The 25,228-nt window shown below is 44.9% G+C and overlaps 1 protein-coding gene across 1 annotated transcript in view; it reads right to left on the reverse strand.

The window, feature by feature from the left end:
* The window catches only part of PRKCE (protein kinase C epsilon), a 509,705-nt gene that overhangs the window by 168,331 nt on the left and 316,146 nt on the right, over positions 1-25,228 (reverse strand). Inside the window, exons 3-6 of the mRNA XM_065891335.1 lie at positions 23,473-23,632; positions 21,366-21,400; positions 19,929-20,014; positions 16,618-16,747 (exon numbers count right to left, since the gene is read on the reverse strand). Of these exons, the coding sequence (XP_065747407.1) occupies positions 16,618-16,747; positions 19,929-20,014; positions 21,366-21,400; positions 23,473-23,632 (411 nt within the window). The remainder of the gene's footprint in view (positions 1-16,617; positions 16,748-19,928; positions 20,015-21,365; positions 21,401-23,472; positions 23,633-25,228) is intronic.

The raw sequence follows: 25,228 nt of genomic DNA on the forward strand, positions 1-25,228 counted from the left end.
CTAATAATGTTACTAGCTTTTTTCTAACCATCCTATCTAAAGGTTAAGACACCAGTAACAGAAATACATGCTTTGGAAATACTTTGTTTGGCTTTTTCATACACCAGGTGGTGCCTTATCATAATACCACTGTTGCATGTAATAAGCCCCTACCTTCTCACTTTGCAGTTTGTTTTAAAAATACACTGGTGAGGGCTTCCCTGGTGGCGCAGTGGTTGAGAGTCCGCCTGCCGATGCAGGGGACACGGGTTCGTGCCCCGGTCCGGGAAGATCCCACGTGCCGCAGAGCGGCTGGGCCCGTGAGCCATGGCCGCTGAGCCTGCGCGTCCGGAGCCTGTGCTCCGCAACGGGAGAGGCCACAACAGTGAGAGGCCCACGTATCGCAACAAGAACAACAACAAAAATACACTGGTGTTCTTTGAGGTGTAAAACGAATGTTATAAATGGGTGTAATTAGAAAGTACTTCTCATTTGACAGCTACAAATAACTAAATTTAGAGGTTCTTTATTCCATATGAATAAATATTTTCCATAAAATAGTTGTGATTACTGTATATTTTTACTTTTTGTAGGTACCAAATTATAATTGTCATTCTGGGGAATCTGGTTTGAAATTTATCAAATACAAATTGTCACTGCATTATTTCTACTTTTAGTGAGACATATTTTTAGGTGTAAATCATCTGCTTTAACATTGTTTCTAGAATGAAAAATCTTATACAACTTCTTGAAACTAACCAATCTCTTTTAAAAAATCTCATGCTAGAGCACAGATCTACTCAGGTTGAAGATTTGGAAGAAATAATGTATGAGAATGGTTAGGAGAGACCAGTTAAGTTTGACTAGACTTCATATTTGTGGAAGTATTTTCTATTTCAGTGTGAAACTATCTTGAATTTACAAATATAGTATTATATTTTATAAAGTTTTGTAAAGTCCCAAACAATATTTCTATTTTTTTTTTTTTTGCAGTACACAGGCCTCTCACTGTTGTGGCCTCTCCCGTTGCGGAGCACAGGCTCCGGACGCGCAGGCTCAGCGGCCATGGCTCACAGGCCTAGCCGCTCTGCGGCATGTGGGATCTTCCCAGACTGGGGCACGAACCCGTGTCCCCTGCATCGGCAGGCAGACTCCCAACCACTGCGCCACCAGGGAAGCCCCAATATTTCTATTTTTGTAAAACAATTGTATGTTTAATCTGTTTCTGAAATCATTTTGCAAACTATGGAAACAGAGTAGCAATTGATCTTTCTAAATTGTGAACTTTATTGAGTCAGTCTAGATTACTTTTAAGAAGAGGTAATTTTTCAGTCTTTGCTTTTGAAGCAGCCATTAGGTTGAAAGTATATTTATCATATAAAACTTGATGCATTTTGCGCTACTCTCTCCATTTGTATGCTGCAAATAACGGTAGTCTTTCAAATATGAAAAATCAGTCTGAAGTTTGTTTTAAATTCTAAATTCTTTTGTTTTAAAATCTTTAAATCTGGATATATTGCAAATGTCATGAGAGGTTTGATTTAGTAACTTGTGATGGAGGATTCTTTGGTTTGGTTAAGGCACTAACTTTACTTTTTTTTTTTTTAAACTTTACTTTTAAATTGTGAAAGCACCTGAGATATATAGATCTCCCTGTAGGAAATGTGAAAGAAAGGCACAACAGGTTTTTTTGTTTGTTTTAATATCATATGGACTTATGTTTCTAATTAATATTTACATATAATCAATAAACATATCCAAAAAGGACCATGAAATCTGAGAAGTGCTAATGGAGACTTGCTGGTACATAGGAACCTGGCAAATTCAGGAACCAAGGGGAAATGTTCTGAGAAAACATTTATGTTTGCAACTTCTATTGACTCTGTTTTTACAATAAAAAATATTTTATAACTTAAAAAATAAAGTTCTTCAGAAAGAAGGAAAATGATATCAGTCAAAAACTCAGATCTACATAAAGAAAGGAAGAGCATCAGAGAAGGAATAAGTGATGCTAAAATAAAAACTTTTAGTTTTTAAATTCTTACTTGATCTAACAGATAACAATTTTTCAAAATAATAATAGCAACAATGTTTTCAATTATTATGCTTATATATATGTATAGAAAATATATGCTTATGTATAAGTGAAATGAATGACTACAACAATATAAGGACTGGGACAGAGGAACTAGGAGTATTTTGTTATTACAAGGTACTTGCACTACCCATGAAGTATTAGAGTGTTATTTGAAAGTGGACTTGGATTAGTTGTAAATGTATATTGCAAACTCTAGGGCAACCACTAAAATAAGAAAAGAGGAGGAGGAGGAGGAGGGGATGAGGAGGGGGATGAGGGGGAAGAGAACGAGGGGGAGAGGAAGGGGGAGAAGGAGAAGAACTGATATGCTAAGAAAAGAGAGAAAATGGAATCATATAAAATGTTCAATTAAAACCACAAAAGGGGGAAAGAATGTGGAAGACAAAAATAGGAACAGAGAACAAGGGCATCAAATGGAAAACAATAGCAAAAAAGGTACTCATTAATCCAACTATGCTGATAATCAATTTAAATGTCAATGGTCTAAATACACCAATTAGAAGACAGGGATTGTCAGAATGGATCACAAAACAAGACCCAGTACATATCATCTACAAGAAACACACTTTAAATATAAGACACATATAGATTAAAATTAAAGTTATGGAGAAAGATATACCATGTTAACACTAATCAAAAGAAAGCAGGAGTAGCTATATTAATTTCTGACAGGGCAGACTTCAGAGCAAGGAAAGTTATCAGAGACATCAAAGGGCACACTGATAAAGGGGTCAATTCTCCAAGAAGACACTATAATCCTTAATGTGTATGCACCTAACAACAGAGCACCAAAATATGTAAGGCAAAAACAGCGAACTGCAAGGAGAAATAGATGAACCAACTATTATGGCTGAAGACTTTAACACCCCTCTATCAGGAATAGACAGATACAGAAGGCAGAAAATCAGTAAGGACATAGTTGAAGTCAACAGTCACATTAATCAACTAGATATTTATTGACTGCCTCATCCAGCAACAGCAGAACACACATTCTTCTCAAGCTCACATGGAACATCTACCAAGACAGAGCACAATCTGAGCCATAAAACACATCTTAACAATTTAAAAATAATAGAAATCATACAATGTCTGTTCTCAGACCACAGTGGAATTAAAACAGAAATCAATAACAGAAACGTATTTGGAAAAATCCCCAAATACTTGGAAATTAAATAACATACTTCTAAGTAACACATGGGTCAAAGAAGAAATCTCATGAGAAATTTTAAAATATTTTGAATTGATTGAAAATGAAAATACAACTTTTCATAATTAGTAGGATGCAGCAAAACCATCCTTGAAAGATACAATCTGCCAAAACTCACACATGTAATACAGTGTAAAAGATCTCTATCTATTAAAGAAATAAAATCAGTAATTAATAGCCTTCCAAAACAGACAGTACCAGGCTCAGATAGGTTCACTACTGAATTCCAGGACCATACACTTAAGGAAGAAATTATACCAATCCTCTACAATATCTTCTAGAAGATGGAAGCAAAGGAAACATTTCCTAACTCCTTTTATGAGACCAGCATTACCCTAACACCAAAACCAACAAAGCCATTACAAGAAAAGACAACTGCAGACCAATATCTCTCACAAATATAGATGTAGAAATCCTCAACAAAATACTATCAAATTGAATCCAACAATGTATAAAAAGAAATATATATCATGACAAAGTATGATTTATCTCAGGTATGCAAGCCTGGTTCAATATTTGAAAATCAGTTAATGTAATCCATCACATCAACAGGCTAAAGAAGAAAAATCACAAAGCCTATCAACGAAAAAAAAAAAGCATTTGACAAAACCCAACACCCATTCATAATAAAATCTCTCAGCAACAAAGAAATAGAGGGGAACTGCCTTAACTTGATAAAGAACATCTACAAAACCCTACAACAAACAACACGCTTAATGGTAAGAAACCAGAAGCTTTCTAGTTCCAAGAACAAGGCAAGGATGTCCCTTCTCACCGCTCCTTTTCAATATTGCATTGGAAGTACTAGCTAATGCAGTAAGACAAGAAAAGGAGGTAAAAGGTATAGTGCGTAGAAAGGAAGAAATAAAACTGTCTTTGGTTGCAGATGACATGATTATCTGTGCAGAAAATCTGAAAGAACTGACCAAAAAACTGGAACTAATAAGTGATTATAGCAATGTTGTAGGATACAAGGCTAATATACAAAGCCAATCACCTTCCTATTTATCAATAATTATTAAGTGGAATTTAAAATTAAGAACATGATATCATTTGCATTATCACCTAAAAACTGAAATACTTAGGTATAAATCTAAGAAAATATGTACAAGACTGAGGAAAACTACAAAACTGATGAAAGAAACAAAAACAGAACTAAATACATGTAAAGATATTCCATGTTCACGGGTAGGAAGTCTCAATGTTGTAAGGAGGACAGTTCTTCCCAGTGTGATCTATAGATTCACTGAAATCTCAATCAAAATCCCAGGAAATTATTTTGTGGAGATTGACAAACTGATTCTAAAGTTCACATGGAGATGCAAAAGACCCAGAATAGCCAACACAATATTGAAGAAGTGTTGGACAACCAACACTACCTGACTTCAAGATTTACTGTAAAGCTATAGTAATCAAGGCAGTGTGTACTGGTGAAAGAATAGACAAACAGATCAATGGCACAGAATAGAGAGCCCAGAAACAGACCTCCATAAACATACAACTGATTTTCGACAAAGGAGCAAAGGCAATACAAGGGAGCAAAGATAGTCTTTTTCAACAAATAGTGCTGGAACAACTGGATATCTGATGAATAAAAAAAAAAAAAAAAAGAACCTAGACACAGAAATTAACTCTAAATGGGTCATAAACCTAAATATAAAACTCAAAACTATGAAACTCCTAGAAGATAACATAGGAGGAAATCTAGGTGCCCTTGGATATGGCGATGACTTTTTAAATATAACACAAAAGGCATGATTAATGAAAGAAATAATTGATAAGCTGGACTTCATTAAAATTAAAAATTTTTGCTCTGCAAAAGACACTGTCAAGAGAATGAGAAGGTAAGCCACAGACCGGGAGAAAATATTTGCACAAGACATATCTGATAACAGCTTACCCAAAATATGCAAGAACCCTTAAAACTCAACAATAAGAAAATGAACAACCCAATTAAAAAATAGGCAAAAGACTTGAGCGGAAACCTCACCAAAGATGTACAGATAGCATACAAGCATATGAGAAGATGCTCCACATCATATGGCATTAGGGAATTGCAGATTAAAACAAGATACCACTACACACGTTTTAGAATGGCCCAAATCTAAAACACTGACAACACCAAATGCTGGTGAGGATATGGAGCAACAGGAATTCTCATTCATTCCTAGTGGAAATGAAAAACGTCTTCCACTTTGGAAGACAGTTTGGTAGTTTCTTACAAAACTAAACATACTCTTAGCTTACAATCCAGCAATCACACTCCCGGTATTTACCCAAATTAGTTGAAAATGTATGTCTACACAAAAACCAGCACACGGATGTCTACAGCAGTTTTATTCATAGTTATGAAAATCTGGAAACAACTAAGATGTCCTTTAGTAATTGAACGGCTAAATAAACTGTGATAAGTTCATACAATGGAATATTATTCAACACTAAAAATACATTAGTTATTAACCCATGAAAAACATGGAGGAAACTTATGAACACTACTAAGTGAAAGAAGGCAATCTGAAAAGACTATATATTATATGATTCCAACTATGACTTTCTGGAAAAGCAGAACCACAGAGACAGTAAAAAGATCAGTGATTGCCTGGGGCTGGGGGGAGGCAAGGATGAATAGCCAAAGCACAGAGGATTTTTAGGGCAGTGAAACTATCCGTATGATAATATAATGGTGGATACAACACACTGTACATTTGTCCAAACCCACAGTATATCCAACACCAAGAGGGAACCCTAATATAAACTGAGGGATAATGATGTATCAATTTAAGTTCACTGATTGTAACAAATGTATCAGTCTGGTGGGGACGTTGATAGTGAGGGAGGCTGTCCATGGGTGGGGGTAGGAGGGTATATTGGAAATCTCTGTACTTGCTCCTCAATTTTGCTGTGAACCGAAAACTGCTCTAAAAGTTAAAGTCTATTAAAACACACACACACACACACACACACACACACACACACACACACACAGTTTCTGGAGTGAAACCAGGCAGGATGGCCAGACCTCCTACTGGCCCTTCATGGCCTGGTCCCTGACCTAGAGGGAGGGACAGCACAGACTCCACTCCCCCTCCTTCCCAACCCAGGCTTGAAGAGTTCAAGTGAATTATGGAGCTGAAGATGCCCACAGAACCAAAGGCAGGGGTGTGGGGATGGGGGAGCATGTGCGCTGATGGGAGAGGACCTTTTCTCAGACATATAAACGAACGAGAAAACTCCACCACAGCCTGGCCATGGTGCCAAATCCATTAACTGAGTTATTACTAACAATGCCTGAAAATCCTCAGAGCCTCCCAGACTGCAGGCAACAGCGCTCAGCTCTGAATCCTCTGTCCCACTTCCCTTAGCAACAGCTACCCTTTGACACACAGCCCACCTCACCTGCACCTGCCCACCAACTTCACGCAAGTCGTCTTCTGTCTCTTCTTGAGGTGACAGAAAGGACAAGAATGAAGCAACCAAATGAAGAGCGAGAATTTCTTAGCAGGGGCAGCTTATCTAGGTGATTTAGTCACTGGCGCCCCCTAGTGTTGTAACGCCAGACCTGTCCATCCTAATGAAACAATTAGCTCAGGTTGGCTGGTCAGCAAGATAGGATCGGTCTTTGGAGACTTTGTTTTTCATTTTTTTTAATTCTGTTATTTCCCTAGGAGAACTGTGTAGTTGTCCCAATAGGTTAAGTTAAAAAAAAATCCAATAACATGTCAGTTAAAATGGACCACATGAAAAAGCAACTTTGAAAAGTCTGGAAACAAGAGGGCAAAGTTGGCTGAGGGAGAGGAACTTGACATAATTTAGGCAGCCACAGTGGGGCTCCTGGAAGCTGTAAGGTGACACCCAGAGGCTGCAGATCAGCAAGAGAAAGTGGATGTGCCAGTTGGAATCAAAAGAAAGGGGAAGTCAGAAAGAGAAAAACAAATACCGTATGCTAACACATATATATGGAATCTAAGAAAAAAAAAAAGGTCACGAAGAACCTATGGGTAAGACGTGAATTAAGACACAGACCTACTAGAGAATGGACTTGAGCATATGGGGAGGGGGAAGGGTAAGCAGGGACAAAGTGAGAGAGTGGCATGGACATATATACACTACCAAATGTAAAATAGGTAGCTAGTGGGAAGCAGCCGCATAGCACAGGGAGATCAGCTCGGTGCTTTGTGACCACCTAGAGGGGTGGGATTGGGAGAGGGAGGGAGACGCAAGAGGAAGGAGATACGGGAACATATGTATATGTATAACGGATCCATTTTGTTATAAAGCAGAAACTAACACACCATTGTAAAGCGATTATACTCCAATAAAGATGTTTTAAAAAAAAAAAAAGAAAGGGGAAACGTTTGGGGCAGACAAACCAGCCAAATCACCCCCCTTCTGCACTCCTCTGCCCCATCCCGATTGGTGGGCACCCAGGCCCAGTGGCAAGGCTCCCTAACCCCTCATAGCTCGAGGCTGCCCTAAGGCTTCCCTCTCCAGGCAGCTTCATATTGTTCATTTTCAACTGTTCCACCTGGATGAACTGCACTGGGAAGAAACAGAGCTGCCCCGCTGGAGCTCTTCTAAAAGGAGGATCATTATAGTATTACCACCTAGTTTTTCATCACATATTTGTTGAGCTCGTACTCTGTGCTGGGTGGTACTGCAGCAGCAGTGTCATCCTCAGGACAGATGGGGGCTCCAGCACTCTGACCTTCATTTTGGTTTCCATGTTTCCACCCTTTTCATAGCTGAGATTAAAGCGAGGGTTGCAATGGGGCAAGTCAGGCTGTTGCGATTTCTCCCAAAGCAAGCGGATGACACTGTCGGAACAATCACAAAGGGAGATGGGCGGGCCTATGTGCCCTGCAGAAATCTCTTTACATGAGGGTTACTTGGCCCTGGAGGGTAAGCCAGAGCAGTGGTTTGATTTCGTGACAGATTAGTCAGCCACGCCACACTCAGAAGCAGAGCACACGCAATTTTGAACAGGAAATTGTGTGCTTGTGCCATGGAGGTTGGCAGGGGTGGGAGAGTGACTGGTGCAGAGTCCTGGGCAGACGATGAGAACAGGAGGTTAGAGGGGAGCTCCTTGGGGGTTAAATTGGGCACCAACTGTCACCAGATAGAGACTGGGCACTGGAACCACCATTCAAAGCTTTCCAGAAGCAATGACTGGCCAATTGTCTGCTACCTGGCATTCCTCGGACGAAAACTCTGACTGAGTCTCCCACTGACCTTCCACTTACGATGCGGGGCATTTGTCATGATCCCCAGGCGTTGCCAGCTGCTACTGCAAGGATTCAGAATCAACCAAGGAGGCTCCTGTGGCATTTCAGTGCTGAGCAGGGAACTGCTTCTTCCTCCCCTGCCCTCTAGGTATAACCCGTTACCTACCTAGAACATCTTCCCCTGCCCTCCTTTCCTCCTCCCTCAAGGTGTAGCTCAAGCCCCATTCCCCCCAGAAAGCCTGTCCTGACCAAGTTCCTGTTGGCCTCTCTTGCCTTTGAACTGCTCACACGTATTTCTGATTCACTGCCTGAACTGTTGTCTACATTTAACTTATGTTTTAATGCCCAAGTAGAGGGCAAATTTCTAGAAAACTAAGGTGATGTTTTATCTCCAAGTTCTCCCTGATGCCTTGCACAAACCAGGATGCCATGCTTTTCAGTGTATTCTAACTCTGTGGAAATTAGTTAACACATAGGCAGCAAAAATGACCAGACCCCAGCAGATAATAGGTAACTGAAATCCTAAAGTCACTACATAGGCAGTTTCTGATCATGCAAAATTAAATGTCGAGGCACAAGAAGGTGAAGCAGGCAGGGAACATGACTTATGTAAAAACAAACAAGCAACAAACAGACGAAAAGTGTCCTTCTGTAATTCCCTCCTTATGTGGTTTGACCACAAAAGACAGGGCTTGAAGTTACTACAGGACTTCTACGAGCATTTCTTCATAATTATTCATACAAATGCATGAAGATGCATATATGAGGATGCCTGCAGCAGCATTAAATGGTGAGGACACTGTAAGTAAATGTCCATCAAGAAGGTAAGCTTTAAATAATGTATGGAATGTCCCATGATGTGGAATATTAAACAGCCAGTAAAAAGAATGATGTAACCTTATATATGCTGACTTGTAGGAAAAGCAAATTACAGAACAATGCATATAGCATGTAATTAACAAACATTTATTGGATGCTAATGTGCCCGGCACTGTTCTAGATGCTGGGGAAACAGCAGAGAACAAAACAGACCCAAAACACCTCTGCCCTCATGGACCTCATATTCTGATTAGGAGAGAAAGAAAGAAACATAAAATATAGGTAATTTAAGTTATTAGAAGGTGACAATTGTTGTAAAGAGGAAAAGAAAGCAGAGGAAGGTGAAGGAAGTTAAGAGACGGGAGCTTCAGTTTTTAAAAGGGTAGACCTCCCAGAGAAGGTGATCATATTTCTGTGTGTGTGTGTATATGGTACGAAGGGGGGGGTGGGTGGCTTCTGAGTTGGCTTATAATAATCTCCACCTTCTGGTATCTGACCCTTCACACCATTCCCTCCCATTAAATGGGGAGCTGGACGTAGTGATTCTCTTTTAACGACCAGAAAATGTCAAAAGTGATGGGATGTCATTTTTGAGATTAGGTTACAAAACAGTACAGCTTCTGTTTTGGGCATCCCCTCTTGCTTTCTTGTTTGCCTCCTCTGAAGGAGACCAGCTTCCATGCTGTAAGTTGCCCTATGGAGAGGCCCATGTGGCAAAGAACTGATGTCTCTAGCCAACAGCAACATGAGTGAGCTTGGAAGGGATTCTCTTCCAGTTGAACCTTCAGATGAGACCAAAGCTCCACCTGTCAGCTTGATGCAAACTCATGGGAAAACCTAAGTCAGAAGCACTCAACTAAGCTGCATTCAGATTTTTAACCCAGAGAAACTCTGAGGTAATAAATATTGGTTGTTTTAAGCCACTAGGTTTTGGGATAATGTGTTATGCACCAACAGATGCCTATTACAGCGTATATGTGTGTACATAAGTATTCATGCAACAAATGCACACAGAAAGGCTTGAAAGGATCCATAGCAAATTGTTAGTAGCAGTTAAGGCTGGGGATGGATGTGGAAAAAGAACACAAAGGATTTTAATATTTTTTATACATATGCTTAAGACTTAAGTCTCGCTTGAATCTTTCCTAGTGAGAATTATTTATGTATTATTTGTGGCTTTGTTTGTTTGTCTTTTGGCCATGCTGCACGGCATGAGGGATCTTAGTTCCCCGAGCAGGGATTGAACCCATGCCCCCTGCCATGGAAGTGCGGAGTCTTAACCACCAGACCGCCAGGGAAGTCCTTTGTGTTTTTTTAAAATTCTAAAAATACGAATAAAAGTTGAAGATATGACAAGGAACCTAGCTGTCAAAAAATAATAGTGAAGGGCTGATATTTTCAAAAATGATGAGAATAAAAATCCTTTTTCTTGTCTCTAATGTTTTTTAAATATCCAAAAAGGAAGGAAGGGAGGGAGGGAGGGAGGAAGGGAGAGAGAAGACCTTTCCTTCCTCCTATCTTTATGGCTCTTGCAGCCACTCCACGAGGTATATACAGCTAAGATCACTCTGTTTTCATTACTTTCATTATAATTCTCAGAAGGCAGGTGGGCAGTTGGGGTCACCTGGCCAATGGGCCCTGCCTGTAATTGCCCAGCCAGGCAGTGACAGGACAGAACCAGGACAGACCAGTTCCCTGGACTCCTAATCTGGGATCTTCACTGGCCACAGCTCTCTGCCTAAGGGGTTTCCCCCAAACAAGATGGCCTGTTCTTCATTACCCACGGGACAGTGACACTCTGCCCCTTAGCCCACAAAAGCAGGCTCGGATCACAGCTGTTACTAGGATAGGATCTGAGAGAGAGTCAGGAAGCCAGGAAGGAGATTCTTCAGGAATTTCCAGGCCAGAACTTTCCCAACTGTACCTATCCTCCACCTCGGTACAGAGCTGCAGTCAGAGGGGACAGGCAGGAGTAGGGAGCCCACCGCAGATGGGGACCGGCAAACCAGGAGGGCACTGTGGATTGTGAGAAGAGGTCTGGATTTCTGTTAAATTGCCCCTCGGTGCCTGATGACTTCAGGGCGGCTGTGCTGGAGACATGAGTGTGAGCTCATGGGCAGAAGAGAGGCGGGCAGTGACCCACAGGACACGTGAGAACCCCACACCTTCTTTAGAGAAGGAAACACAAATCCTAAGGTATTGGGAGTCTTTACCTCCACACGGCAATAACTCCATGAGTCAATGGAAAAACAAAACACAGGTGCAAAAGGACCCTAGGGGGTTCACTGTGCAGGTGGTCACGTTGGGGAAGCAGCACAGTTCAAATAAAGTGAAGAACAAAAAGGGTTCAAATGCCTCAGTGACGCTAATATTTGAACGTCTGAAGCTAATTTCTGGACTAATAGTGGCTGAGGGCTCAGACAGACCCTCAACGAGCCTGGAGAGAGACACAGCAACTGTGCCAGCACTCAAATCATAAGACAAAAGACAGGAGGGAATTCCCTGGCAGTCCAGTAGTTAGGACTCCGTGCTTTCACTGCCGAGGGCGCAAGGTTCAATCCCTGGTCAGGGAATTAAGATCCCGCAAGCCACGTGGCACAGCTAAAAACAAAAACAAAACAAAAACAAAACAAAAACAAAGGACAGGAATGAAATATTTTGCCTTATCACTTAGTGGTGGTGTTTTTCTGCCCTGATTAAGGACTCAGTTACCAAAAACAGCCCGTGAGCATCCTCCAAGCATCTGTCCCCTCTGGGCTCTGGGAGGGAGGTGGCAGCCCGGAGGACAGAGGTGCGCCCCACAGGCCCCTTGTTGTACCCCCTTTGCACACTGTTCTCCATTCTCCACCAGTAAAACAGGGGTAATTATGTTCCCTCTCCCTGGCTGACAGAGGGACAATCTCTGAAAGAGTATATGCACCACACTTGAACCCATGTGGCCCAGGCAATTTTAGGCTGAAGGGAGGGTGACCAGGACAGTCTCATGGATCCTTCCCTATAGACCCAGGCTCGAGAGAAACTGGTTTCACTAAAAATACCTAAACCGATATCGCCAGGGGCGGAACGGGCAACAGAGCTGACGCCAAAGACCAGCAGGCCAAGTGGCTGGTGTCCCACCACGACCAGGGGATAGGGGCTCCAGCCCAGGAGGCCAAGCCAGCCTGATCCAGCAGAGGTGAGAATCTGACGGAGTCTCCCCTAGCAGGAGAGGGCACGGAGCACGGGTCAGAGCCAGGGCAGGAGCCCGCTGCCTGGGTTTAACTCCAGCTCCATGGGGACTTGCTCTGGGACCCCGGGCAGGTAACTAAGTCTTGATTTCCTTTTCTTAGAAATCATAGGAGCAGAACCAGGCTTAGACCCAGACACGAGGGGCCCCTGTCCTGGCCCTTTCTGGCCTCTTCTGGTCATCAAACTCTCCACAGGGTAAGGGGCCTGCAGGGGCAGAAAGACTTGAGGTTGAAAAAGGATCAAAAGCGAGAAGCAAACACGGGGGATTGGCAGGGGGGGCAGTGAAACCACTCTGTATGATACGTGTCATCATACATTTGTCAAAACCCACAGAGTATCCGACACCAAGAGTGAAATTAATGTAAATTACGGACATTGGGTGATTATGATGTGTCAATGTAAGTTCAGCGACTGTAAGAAATGTATCACTCTGGTGGAGATGGTGATGGTGGCGGAGGCTCAGTGTACGTGGGGTCAGGGGGTATATGGGGAATCTCTGTACCTTCAGTTCAGTTCTGCTGTGAATCCAAAACTACTCTAAAAAAATAAAGTCTGTTAATTGAGAGAGAGAGACAGGAACAGCAAGAGTAGGAAAGGAGCAAGGAGGAAATGGCCAAGTCATGGTAGCAGAGGAAAAGGACAGGGAACATCTGTGAACTTTTGCTGGGGGCCCTAAATTCTGAACAGCCTTTACCTTCTTGTCTCTGTGTGGCCTGACCCCCTCGTTCCCCTGGGCTCCAGTGAACAGGAATCCTTACCCTAGGCAGCCTCGTTCATCCCATCCTTTACTTGAGCAGGCTTGAGTGTGTTTCCTGCCAAAACAGAGCTGAATACACTGTCCCTGAGCCCTGCCTTCTCCCGGGGTCAGCCAGGGACCCACAGCCCTAGTTGCTGCGTCTGGGCATCTGGGCTGCTTTCTAAAGATATCAATATTTATGATATGACGAATCTTCATTTAGATTCCCTAGATAGTTCAATAATTAATAGATTTACTAAAAACCAGACATGGCTTCATCAGAGTCCCATCCAAAGCAGGCACTCTGCTTCCCAGCAACCCCACTCAACTTTCCAAAAAATGCATCACTCCTCTGAAAACATCTGAGATTCCTGCTGCATTTTTTTTCTTTCTCTTCCTTTGTTTTAATGTCACATAATGGCAAAAAGGATTTCGGGTAGGCCCTGTTTCTTTCAGGTCACGTGCTAGAATTCTAGAAAGGGAAATGTGAATGTCTGGGAAGCTCACACAGGACATGAGACGAGTCAGCAGCCAGCACTTCCTCCTGTCCTGGGGCAGGTCGTCCTCATTTCCCGCGACAGCTGTTTCCAACCCTGCTCACGCCTTCCACACCACCCCCACTTCTCACCTCAACTTTGAACAGGATCTCCTGTTTCAGAAATCTTTATTTTTATTTGCAATGCCCTCAAAAGATTCAGAACTCCAATGATCACTCTGCCTAATCACCTCCTCCTGGACTCCCTTCCCCAACATAGGACACATATCTGTACCCTGGCCTGGCCTTGAGGCTTTCCTTCCACTGGGAGAAGGGGTATCCATCTCTCTGTCCCTGTTCTGTCAATGGTCCCCTGTCTCTCCTGGCTCACCATTTCCACTGTCTTTCTCCTGATTATATAAAATAACCTGAAAATACTTCACCCTCCATTCTCACTTCAGCCTCTGCACTTGGGCATCCATCCCCACTGCCCCACCAAGACAGCTCCTGCTGAGGGCACTAGCGACCTCCCTGTTGTTAAATCCAACCCCATGTTCAACTTTTTTTTTTTTTTAAGGTTTATTGAAGCATAATTGACCTACAACACTATGTTAGTTCCAGGTGCACAACATGGTAATTCAATATTTCTATGCTTTACAAAATGAGCACAATAAGTCTAGTTACCATCTGCACCATACAAGGCCACTACAGTATTATTGAGTCTATGCCCCCATGCTGTACATTTCACCCTTGTGACTGACTCACTTATTTTGTAACTGGAAGTTTTTACCTCAATCTCCCTTACCTATTTCACTCCCCCCCTCCCCACCATCAACCACCTGTTTGTTCTCTGTTTCTATGTCTGTTTCTGTTTTGTGTTTGGTCACTTGATGTTTTATAGATTCCACATATAAGTGAAATCATACAGCATTTGTTTTTCTCTGTCTGACTTATTTAACTTAGCATAACACCCTCTAGGTCTATCCATGTTGTCACAAATGGCAAGATTTAATTAATTTTTATGGCTGAGAACTATTCCATTGTGTGTGTGTGTGTGTGTGTGTGTGTGTGTTTTGTGTGTGTGTGTGTGTATACATCTTTATCCATTCATCTATCAATGGACACTTAGGTTGCTTCCATATCTTGGCTATTGTAAATAATGCTGCAATGAACACAGGGGTACATATATCTTTTCAAATTAGTGTTCCTATTTTCTTCAGGAAAATACCCAGAAGTGGAATCGCTGGATCATATGGTGGTTCTATTTTCCCATGTTCTACTTCTTACTTTAATAACTTCTTAGAACCATTTGGCATTATCCATCATTTCCTTCTTTAAATTAAAAAAAAATACTCTCTACTCTTTTGGCTTCCATGATGCCATCCCTTGCTACTTTTCCTCCTACCTCTGAGGTCTTTCCCTCCCAGCTCCTTTGCACGCTCATCCTAGGATGCTGGTACCCCACCCTACCCCCCAGATTCCCAAGTTGTTTTCTTCTTTCTTCACACTCAAGGTACTTATCCTGGGGATGACATCTGCTTTATAGGTTTAACTACTACTTAGACATTGACAAATCCCAAATCTAAATGCTCAGTCTAGACTTCTCCTCGGAGTTTCGATGAGAACGTCCAACAGTCAGACAGCTCCATGTAAACTTCCCACAGGCACCTCAAAGTTAACATGCCCCCAACTCAACTCCACCATCACTGCCTCCAGCCCTGCCCTCCCTCATGTGTTCCCTGTCTCAGCGAGTAGTGTCGCCATCCTCCCAGTTGGATCTCGTCACTACAGCCAATAAATCACCCCTCGATACCTCTTAAGTTGGTTTCCTTCTTTATTCCCACTACAGCCAGTACCTTATTTCCAGTCCTCATAATTTCTCATTGGGATCCCTTCAATGACCAATTGGTTCATGGCTTCAGCTTTCCTTCTTATACTTTACCTCTTTCTCCAATTTTTCCACAATAGGTATTTATCAATAATACATTTGCTAATAATAAAATACTGATTTTATAACATAAAGTAATTTCATAAAATTTAATGTTTTTCATTAAATTTAATATAATAAAACACTGTTTTTAAATAATGGCCATGAGACGTTCCTGCCCAATAGTTCATGGTTGTCCAACTCTGTGAGCAGGTTGGGACCAGTTTGCGAAACTGGACACTCTATCCAGGCCCCCAGGGTATGTCCCCACCTCCCCATATTACATGCCATAACCTGTGTCACTTAGCACACTCAGTTGAGCAGAAATCAATTCACAGGCAGGACAGCAGGAAACAGGAAGAAACTCAAGACTCAGAAGTCAAGGTTCAAACCCTACTTCTGCTCACAAGCTACATGACATGATCAGATTACTTAGTCTCTGAGCCCGTTTCCTCGTGGGGGCCATGGGCATAATATAACATCTATCACAGGCCTACAAAGGATCAATAAGATGTGGCAGTGCTTTAGCAGGGTTCCTTCCAAGAGTAAGCTCTGAACCACAGACGGTGACAGAAGAATCTCTATGACTTATTTCAGGGCCTAACTCTACTTCTACTCTAATGTATTTTTTCCTTAAATTTCTTCTGCACTTCCATAGGCTCATCTTGTCTCCCCGGCTTGTTCACTATCTTAAAAGATCGGGCCATGCCTTCCTTCTTCTGGTTCCCTCTACAGAGTCCCTGAATGGCCTCTGCACAGAGGCTACTTAACAAATGCTCGGAGTAACTAATAAGGGCTTGGCGAGGGCTTGGGCTCAGTCCTCTGGCCGGCCTGGAACGCGCTCTCAAGGCTACGAAAAGATTCTTTAAGAGGAGGGACATCGGGGTGCAGGTGCGGGGGGGAGGAGGCCAGGACCAGCGCCTTACCTTTGCACTGCAAACCCTGCCGCAAGAGGCCCCAGAGCAAGGAGCCGCAGTGGTCGCAGAAGGTGGGAACCTTGTAGTTGTGGATCCCGAACTTGTGGGGCATGTTGACACTGAACCGCTGGGAGCCCACCTGCAGGGACGGCAAAACACAGGGTCACCGCTAAGCTCCTTGCTCTGAAAGCTGCCCTGGGAAAGAGGTGAAGAGAACCTCCCTGCTGGGACCCTTATCCCACTCTCTCTGCTGCTCTGCTGGACTCTGCTCCCCCACCAGTCCCCTCCGGGACTCCAGACCTCCAACTCCCATGGCACACAGCACTCAACCTGTACCTCACATTTTGACCTTAAAGAACTGTCATTATGTGCTTTTAATGCTGCTTGAGCACCAAAGCCTAGCTAGGCAGAGTCTTTCTGCAGCCTGATGGTGGATGTGGGATTCTGTGAACACCCAAGAGCCCAGCACAGCCGTGGAAACTGTAGGTCATCAGTTAGGACAAACAACCATCACGAGGGAGATGGCTAACACGGAGTGGTGACCACTAAGGGCGCTAAGGCGTCGGTGCTGACCACAGGCCAGGCACAACCAGCTCAGTTAAACCTCACACCACCCTATGGGGTGGGCACGAGTTCACAGATGAGGAAATTAAGGAACAGGGAGATTAAGAGATGTGCCTGCAGGCGGGTGCGTGGCAGAGCCAGGATTTGAGGCTGCGGGTCTGAATTCAGGGCCCAGGCTTTTTAACTACTATGCTGCCACTTATTATTTAAAAGGAGTAAAGAGAAGGTGGCGAGACGGAAGGGCAGAGGATGGGGGAGAGGAGTCCGGGCATCTGATCTGCAGGCCTGGGTCTGCCACCAGCCCCCTGTGAGGTTCTCAGGCACGTTTCCTGACTTCTCGGGGCTTTGGATTCCTTATCCAGCGAAGAAGGATGGCACCCCCAACCCACCTAACATGACAAGATTGTGGGGTCAATGACACGCCGGGGGTGGAAGAGGTGGGGAACATTAACTGAAGCAAGACGTCAGCAGGGGTCTCCCTCTGCCCTCTAGGAGACGCTCTCCGCCTGTTGATACATCTCTAGCCACATGAACAAAATCTGCCCCTCTCAGGACAGCAGGGCACCATCACCCGAGAGCCCCTGGGCTCGAGAGAGCATCGCTCTTGCTACTCCAGGCATTAGGGACGGCACACCGCAGAGGAGCTGTCCTTGGCTCACTGCTGCCCGGTGAGTGAAAAGCCCTCATGGGGGTCGTGAGAGCTGGGCACAGACACCCTCAGGGCCACGCAGCTTCATATCAACCTCCTTATCACCCGGCAACAAGGAATGGCTGATCCTGCCACTGCACCAGCATTTCACTGAGCCCTGCTTGAGGTGCATCGGCTGTCTACTGTGCACCTACCCCAGTACCGGCATCCCAGTATTTACTGAAAACAATCGTGCCCACCCCTCCGTACAGTTGTAGCACAGGTGTGCCTATTTGTGAATATAAATAAACCTGTAGAGGTTCGCAGTTCATAAGATTTACGAGATTTTTTTTTTTTTTTTTTAACTTACTGAGACTTATGAGATCCTTGAAAGCAGGAATCATGTATTCCTCTTTATTTCACTGGGACATGGAACAATTATCTGACATACGGGAAGTGCTCAATAAACGCTCAATAAAATGTCCATAAGAAGGAAGACAGACAGACAGCAAGCTAATCATCTTTTTCTTTCATTTACTTAAACTAACGAGGGTAACAACATACTTCGGATTATGATCCTAGACCAGGAGCCAGGAGACCCGGGTGACAGTGACTTGCAATTTCTACCCTGTCAGTAGAACCTCTGTAAATAATTTTGGTGCTTTGTACTGTCTGCCCTCCAGGGACATGGGACACTCAATCTAAGCCTCGTCCCTTCCTGATTTCCAGAGATGGCGTGAAATCAAAAGGAGATAAAAGATGGAAAATGCTTTGGATGTTGAGATGTCACTTGGTTGAATTCTTTTTAAGAAGCAGGTAGAAGATCTCTATAGGTGACTCCTTTTAGAAGCCAAAGTATAAACCCATTTGATTATAAACCCAGCTGATTATAAATCCACCCAAGGCCTCTCTGACTCCCAAATCTAATGGCCTGATTATACAGTATTTATTTATTTCACCGAGAATTAAAATCGTGTATTTGAAATCAGTTGTCATGAACACAGATAACTTCTCTACTTAGATTCATACCTGTCATCTTCCCCAAAAGGTTTTTTTTTAATTTATTTTTTTTTTTTTTTGCGGTACGCGGGCCTCTCACTGTTGTGGCCTCTCCCGTTGCGGAGCACAGGCTCCGGACGCGCAGGCCCAGCGGCCATGGCTCACGGGCCCAGCCGCTCCGCGGCATGTGGGATCCTCCCAGACCGGGGCACGAACCCGCGTCCCCCGCATCGGCAGGTGGACTCTCAACCACTGCGCCACCAGGGAAGCCCCCCCAAAAGGTTTTTACATCTGTTAGTAGAACCACTCTTCTCCTAATCACTCAGTTAGGAGAAACCTGGCTTCAAGTCGAATCTTCTCTCTTCCTTACTCCTAACAAGTTCTCTAACAGTCAATCTAACACTAGTTTCTAAGATTAAGAGAACACAGTGGTCAAGGGCTCAGACTCCGGAACTGACTAGCTGGATTTGAACGTGGCTTTTTCATATACTGGGCTGTGAGGTCTGGGGCAAGGTCATTTGACCTCTCTATGCTCCTATTCTCTCTGTTGGAAAGTGAAGGTAATAACAACATGGATTTCGTTAAGGTTGTTAAGGCTTTAAAAAACATACGATAAAGTGCTTAAATCAGTGCACAGCAAGTACTCAATGAATGTCAGCTATTATTGTTATTATTGCGGTTCTTTCAGGCTCCTAAGTGTTTCTTAGATTTGCTAATCCCACTCCATTTCCCCATCACCACATAAAGATAAGGTTCCCGCTTGCATGTTGTGTCTCTTACTATTTATGAACTGTGTGGCTCCCTTGACATGCCAGTGAGCCCCTTCACTGTTCCGATGAGATAATGACATAAAATAACTCACATTTTCCTTGTGGTCTTTCATTTGGGGATCACACAGCTCTTGGCATCCTATTCACACACCTAAACCCGACTCTGAGCCACACTCCTTCCGTAGGCTGTACCTCATATTGGAAGACTGTGGACAACTCCCTTCGTTTTTGATCAACACAATAAAGACAGCAGTGGGACCTCAAAGAGATAAGGTTTCTCTTGGGGACCACACAGGAGGCAGTGGAAGGTGGGGATGGCGGTGAAGAAAGCCCAGAATTTCAATGCTATAAATATTTACCTCGTCAGGAGTTTCCTGTTTCTTTAATCCAGCGCACTTCGTAATTATGAGCTCATGGCACCGTTTGTGGACCACGCAAGTGCAAACTGCAAAGAGCAAAACACGAGAGGGCTGAGCGACAAGTAGGGGCAGAAAGGTTCCAACCTGAGATTCGATTAGGTCTCTGCAGAGGAGGGGGTGGGGGGAGCCGCGCCCTTCTGTCTCTGTAGCCAAGTCTTAATGTAACGCCCTACCTGAAGCCCTTTATGCAGTCATTTCAAAGCACTCTGCCGTCAGAGCCATTAGGGTTTCCTAAGTGCTCTGGAGAAGAATGGACCATTTATCTCCAAAGGGCATCAGCAGTTTCCTCTAGTTTCAGGAGTATCAATCCATTTTCTTGCTTCTCTATGCCAAGGTCAGGGAACAATGGCCAACCATGAAGCCCTGTCTACCCAGGGAACTGCCGCTCTGAATGTGCTCCATTCAGGGTCCCACCAGGGTTGGCGGGGGTGACAGGCAGGTCAGCCGGCCGGCAGCAGGCAAATGGATGTTTTGTGGCACAGAAGTGCTCTAGCTTCTTGATCTGCTTGTGCCCTTCTGTGCCAAACAAAAATTTCATTTAATGTAATACTTCCCCAAGAAGTGGCCTATAGCTCCGTCTTTAGTGTCATGGGCCATTTTCGGCAGCTGGTAGCTGCAAGTAACCTAAGAAGTGTCACATGTGTAACTGCGTACATGCTACCCCCGAGACACAGTCATGTCCCATAGAAGCTACCCCAGTCCCCCAGGGGTGAGACCCAAGTCAACCAGTGGCTGGGCGAGGAGACGGGATGGTCTCCCAGCTCCAACCACAGAGAAACCTCAACATGACCTCATCACATACCCACCATCCAGTTCTGGACAACTTAACCTCGCATCTGTAGTCAGTTAACTGGGGAAAAAAACAAATCCTCCCATACTTTCAAGTGACCGTTAAATGTTTAAGAGCTAATGACGGCACTGAAGAGACAAAAAAGAGAACCAGCAAGGACCATTAGTGATACTGAATAAAACAAGCTGGCGAGGGAGCTTCTTCAGGGAGTGGGAGAGTGAGGGAGCTGACAGAACACACAGAACCTGGCTCATGACACAGGCGGCCTCTAATGGGCATCTTACGGAAGTTTTACATTTCATGGGGAAAGAAGAAGGTGCACCAGAGAGGCTACGGAACAAGGCTGAGACCCCTGGGACACCTGCAGATGGCGGTCCCGCACATCTGCTCCCACACAATTATGGGGGAGAGATGGCCAGGCAGGGACAAAGGAAAATCAGGGCCTTGCTTTGTGGGGAGGGAGCGGAAGCGTGCACAGCGTACAGAGCTCTGGATGCCACCCAACCCAGCACCCGCCTCCCACGAGCAGAGGTGATCTGGATCGACCTGGGGGCCCCAAGGATTTACTTCATACAGTACCCTCTTACCTTGACATTGGTATCCCTGCTTTCCTATGACACCCCTGAAAAGAAGAATACGGCCCTTTAAGAAGATGAATTTCAGTAGGTCAAAAGCCACACAACGCCAGCCCATTCCCATCATTCCAGTCGCTGCCCACAGTGCACCAAGCACACTGGAGTCCACCCAGCAGTGGGGTAGTGATCTCACTCCCAGTTGCAGGGTGCCTTAAAATGACTCTCTCTGAAGGCCACTGGGTGCAAGGTTTGGTCAGTGTCAGGGCTCAGTTTCCTATACAAACAACCATTCCAGGGGCCCAGCTGTGCTCTGGAAAGCCACAAAGACTCTGCTTGCTTTCCACAGGCCTCGAGGCGTCGAGTGTGCCCTTCTTCATGGATAAACGTGGAGGAAGGCTGTCGCTGGCAGGCACAGTCCCTGAGCATTGCAGAAGCAGCCAAGGGCTATGGGGCAGTCTGTGGCCAGGACTGGGGGCTCAATCTACCACCTGAAGGTCAACGTCAGAGAGTCCTTCCATGGCCAGAGTAGGGTACCCCTAGGGCAGGTTTAGGGTCAGCTGGACACAGAACAACCCAACCCACCTGGCCTGAGCCCTGTCCTCGGGGCACCATCACCAAGTGGTCAGCTCCCTGCAGTGAAAGCCCAGCCCAGTGAAAGGAGCCAGAAGTCATTAGGGCTGCAGCTAAGGAAGCCTAGAGTTGAGTGGTGCTGGCCATGGGCTAGAGAAGACCTGAGTCTCTAAGACTAAGCTTTCAGAACCTGTTCCCCCTATTCTTGACCAAAATACAGAGATGGAGGTCAGACGGTTGGCAGCCCCAGGAATGAGACACGTCTGAGGGTGGAGTGGGGCATTATTTCTGCTTCAGTCAGGTTGAGTTTGCTTTAAGCTGTGTCACCTCAGATGTCCACGCCAACCTCTATGATTAGTTCTAGAACACCATGAGGATGAGATGAGGCTTTCCTGGATACCATGGGGATCCAGGGGGTCCTCAGTGTAATTCGAATGTCCCTCTTCTGGGTTCACGTTGCAGTGTGGCCTTGTTCACTTTCCCCTGCAGGATCCCAGTGTGTTGGCAAACTCCACATCAGTTTCAGAGAGGATGCCAGGAAGAGCTATTCGTTGTGCTCACCAGGGGTGGAATCAGGCCTCTGACACTTCCTAGCTGGAGGGTCGTAGAGTGGTCTTGTTTCTGAGCCTCGGTACTGTTGTTAGTGGAATGGGGTTCATAATACATAGCTCACAGGATGCTGGGAAGAGTTAACTAGAGATTTCCAGAGCCAAAGCGAGACCCTGGCACATGGTAGGTGTTCATCAAAAGTTCCCTGCTTATCCCCAAGGCCAGTGTTCCTTACATTTCTCCACCTCCCCAAAAGGCCTACTACTTACCTATCTCTGCCTATCAAAATCCTAGTCATCATGAAAGGAGAAATGCCACCTCCTCCAGGAAGCCTTCCCTGAGCACTCCAGCCAACGCTCCTCTCTCCCTCCTCTGAAATCTTAGCATCCTATCAGCACTGTTATGACAGTTACTAAGAACTGCTTTGTATTATAAATATTGGCAATCAAATACTTTAAGCTTATTATGGAAATACTTTAAGCTTATTATGGAAAAATTCAAATGTATATTAAAAGAGAGCGATGAATATAGTGGACCCTCATGTACCCATCACCCAGATCCAACAACGATCAATACATGGCCAGCCTTGTTTCATCTCTACCCCTGGCCCCTCGCCCCTCCTTCCAGCTTATTTTTTTCCTAAACAAATCTGAGACATCCTATCATTTCATTTGTAAATAATTCAGCTTGTCTCTCTAAAAGATAAGGATTTTTAAAAAAAAAACAAACCACAATACCATTATTGGTTATAAAATCCTAACGCCTTAAATATGATGTATGATATGATCCTAAGTACAGAGGCACCAGGAACCATAGTTTCTTCTTTCTATCTATCCCCCCCAAGCACCACTCAGCCTTCCAGAAAAGTCTTCTGTAGTCAGAAAAAGAAATAAAGCACATCAGCATTTTTTACATAAAGTTTCTAATCTCCTGACCCATTCCCCCCACCTCTCATTGCCAAGAAAGCATAACTAGAGGTTTCCAGGAAAGAGGGCCTTACCAGATAAAATCCCTGCAGTGGGAACAGTAGGTGGGCTGCCGAAGGTAGGTAGCCATGAACTTGTGGCCGTTGACCTGGTGGACCCTGCGCCTGACAGCCCCCTGCCGCTTCCTGGGCCGCATGCGCTCCCGGAACACGCGTTCTTCATTGTCTTTGGGGGCTGGGGAGGGATAAGAGCACAGGAGAAAACACAGTCTGGATTAGCGTCCCTTGAAATAACCTCCTGCAGGAGAGCTACTCCAGCCTCGGGGATACGGAGGTAGAAGGGGGCGCGGGCGCAGCCTCCACTGGTAGAGGGACTCAGGGGTCTGAGGAGCCTCACCGCTCAGCTCCAGCGAGCAAGCACCACGTGATGGGAAGGCTCAGACTGTGCACTTTGCCATGACAGCTGCACTCAGCACCCATCCCAACCCCAGTCCTGCTCCAGGTCTGGCCGCTCCACTCCCCCCCACACCAGCTACATGTTGCAAGGGTGCAGGGTCAGAAGGCTCAGCGTTCAAATCTCCCTGAAACTTCTGAGTAGCGTGACCTTGGACTGCTGGTGTTCCTGGCCCAGAGCCTCAGCGGGCATTGTCCTCTGTCAATGGGGATAACACCAAGGGGCATGGCCTGGAGTCAGTGGTGTGACTTCCCTCCACCCCCAGCTGCCTAATAAACCTGACTTTTCTTCCTTCTCCCTCTTACTTAGACTAAGACAATAAAGAGCCTTTCCCCAAAGGTTAAAAGGAGAGGGAAATAAAACACAGTGAAAGCAGACAGTTTCCAGAAGGCTCAAGAACCACCACCATGGTCTTGAAGACCCTACTGGAGACAAAAAGAGCTTCCTCATTTCTTCCTTCCCTCCCCTTGGAAGCCTGTCCCAAACCTAAGGACACCCTGCAAAGGGACAACAAAAATAATAATAAAGATTGTTATGGACTGAATGTTTGTGCCACCCCTGCCCTCCCCTCCCCATTCATATGTTAAAGCCCTGAACCCCAGTGCGATAGCATTTGCAGGGGGTGCCTTTGGGGGGTAATTAGGTTTAGATGCAGGCATGAGGGTGGGGCCCCCATGATGGGATTAATACTATTATAAGAAAAGGAAAAGTGGGACTTCCCTGGTGGTCCGGTGGGTAATACTGCATGCTCCCAATGCAGGGGTCCCCGTTCGATCCCTGGTCAGGGAACTAGATCCTGCATGTATGCCACAACTGAGAGTCCGCATGCCACAACTAAGACCTGGCGCAGCCAAAATAAATAATAAATAAATAAATAAACAAATAAATATTTAAAAAGGAAAAGGCCTGAGCTGGCTCACTCTGTGCCATGTGAGGACACAGTGGGAAGGCGGCTGTCAACCAGCCGGGAAGAGAGTCCTCACCAGAACCCAACCGTGCTGGCATCTTGATCTCGGACGTCCCGCCTCCAGAACTGTGAGAAATAAATATCTGCTATCTAAGCCTCCCAGTCTACGGTATTTTGTTGCGGCAGCCTGAGGAGACTAAGACGGTGATGATAATGGCTAATGTTTGTCGAGGGCTTACACTCTGGCAGGTACTACGCTAAATGCATGGCATGTGTCATCACAACAACCCCACCTGAGGGGTACTGCTAGTACCCCCCTTTTGCAGGTGTGCAAGCTGAGGAATGAAGAGTTCGAGTAGCCTGTTTCTGTTAATACAGCTGTCTAGTGGTGGAGCCCAGATTCTAACCCAGAGAGGGAGACGTCAAGGTTCCACCGGTCACATGCTGCTCTGGGGGACAGCCCACTCTCC

The sequence above is a fragment of the Phocoena phocoena genome, chromosome 14 (genome assembly GCF_963924675.1).
Source record: "Phocoena phocoena chromosome 14, mPhoPho1.1, whole genome shotgun sequence".
In the NCBI taxonomy this organism is placed as follows: domain Eukaryota; kingdom Metazoa; phylum Chordata; class Mammalia; order Artiodactyla; family Phocoenidae; genus Phocoena; species Phocoena phocoena.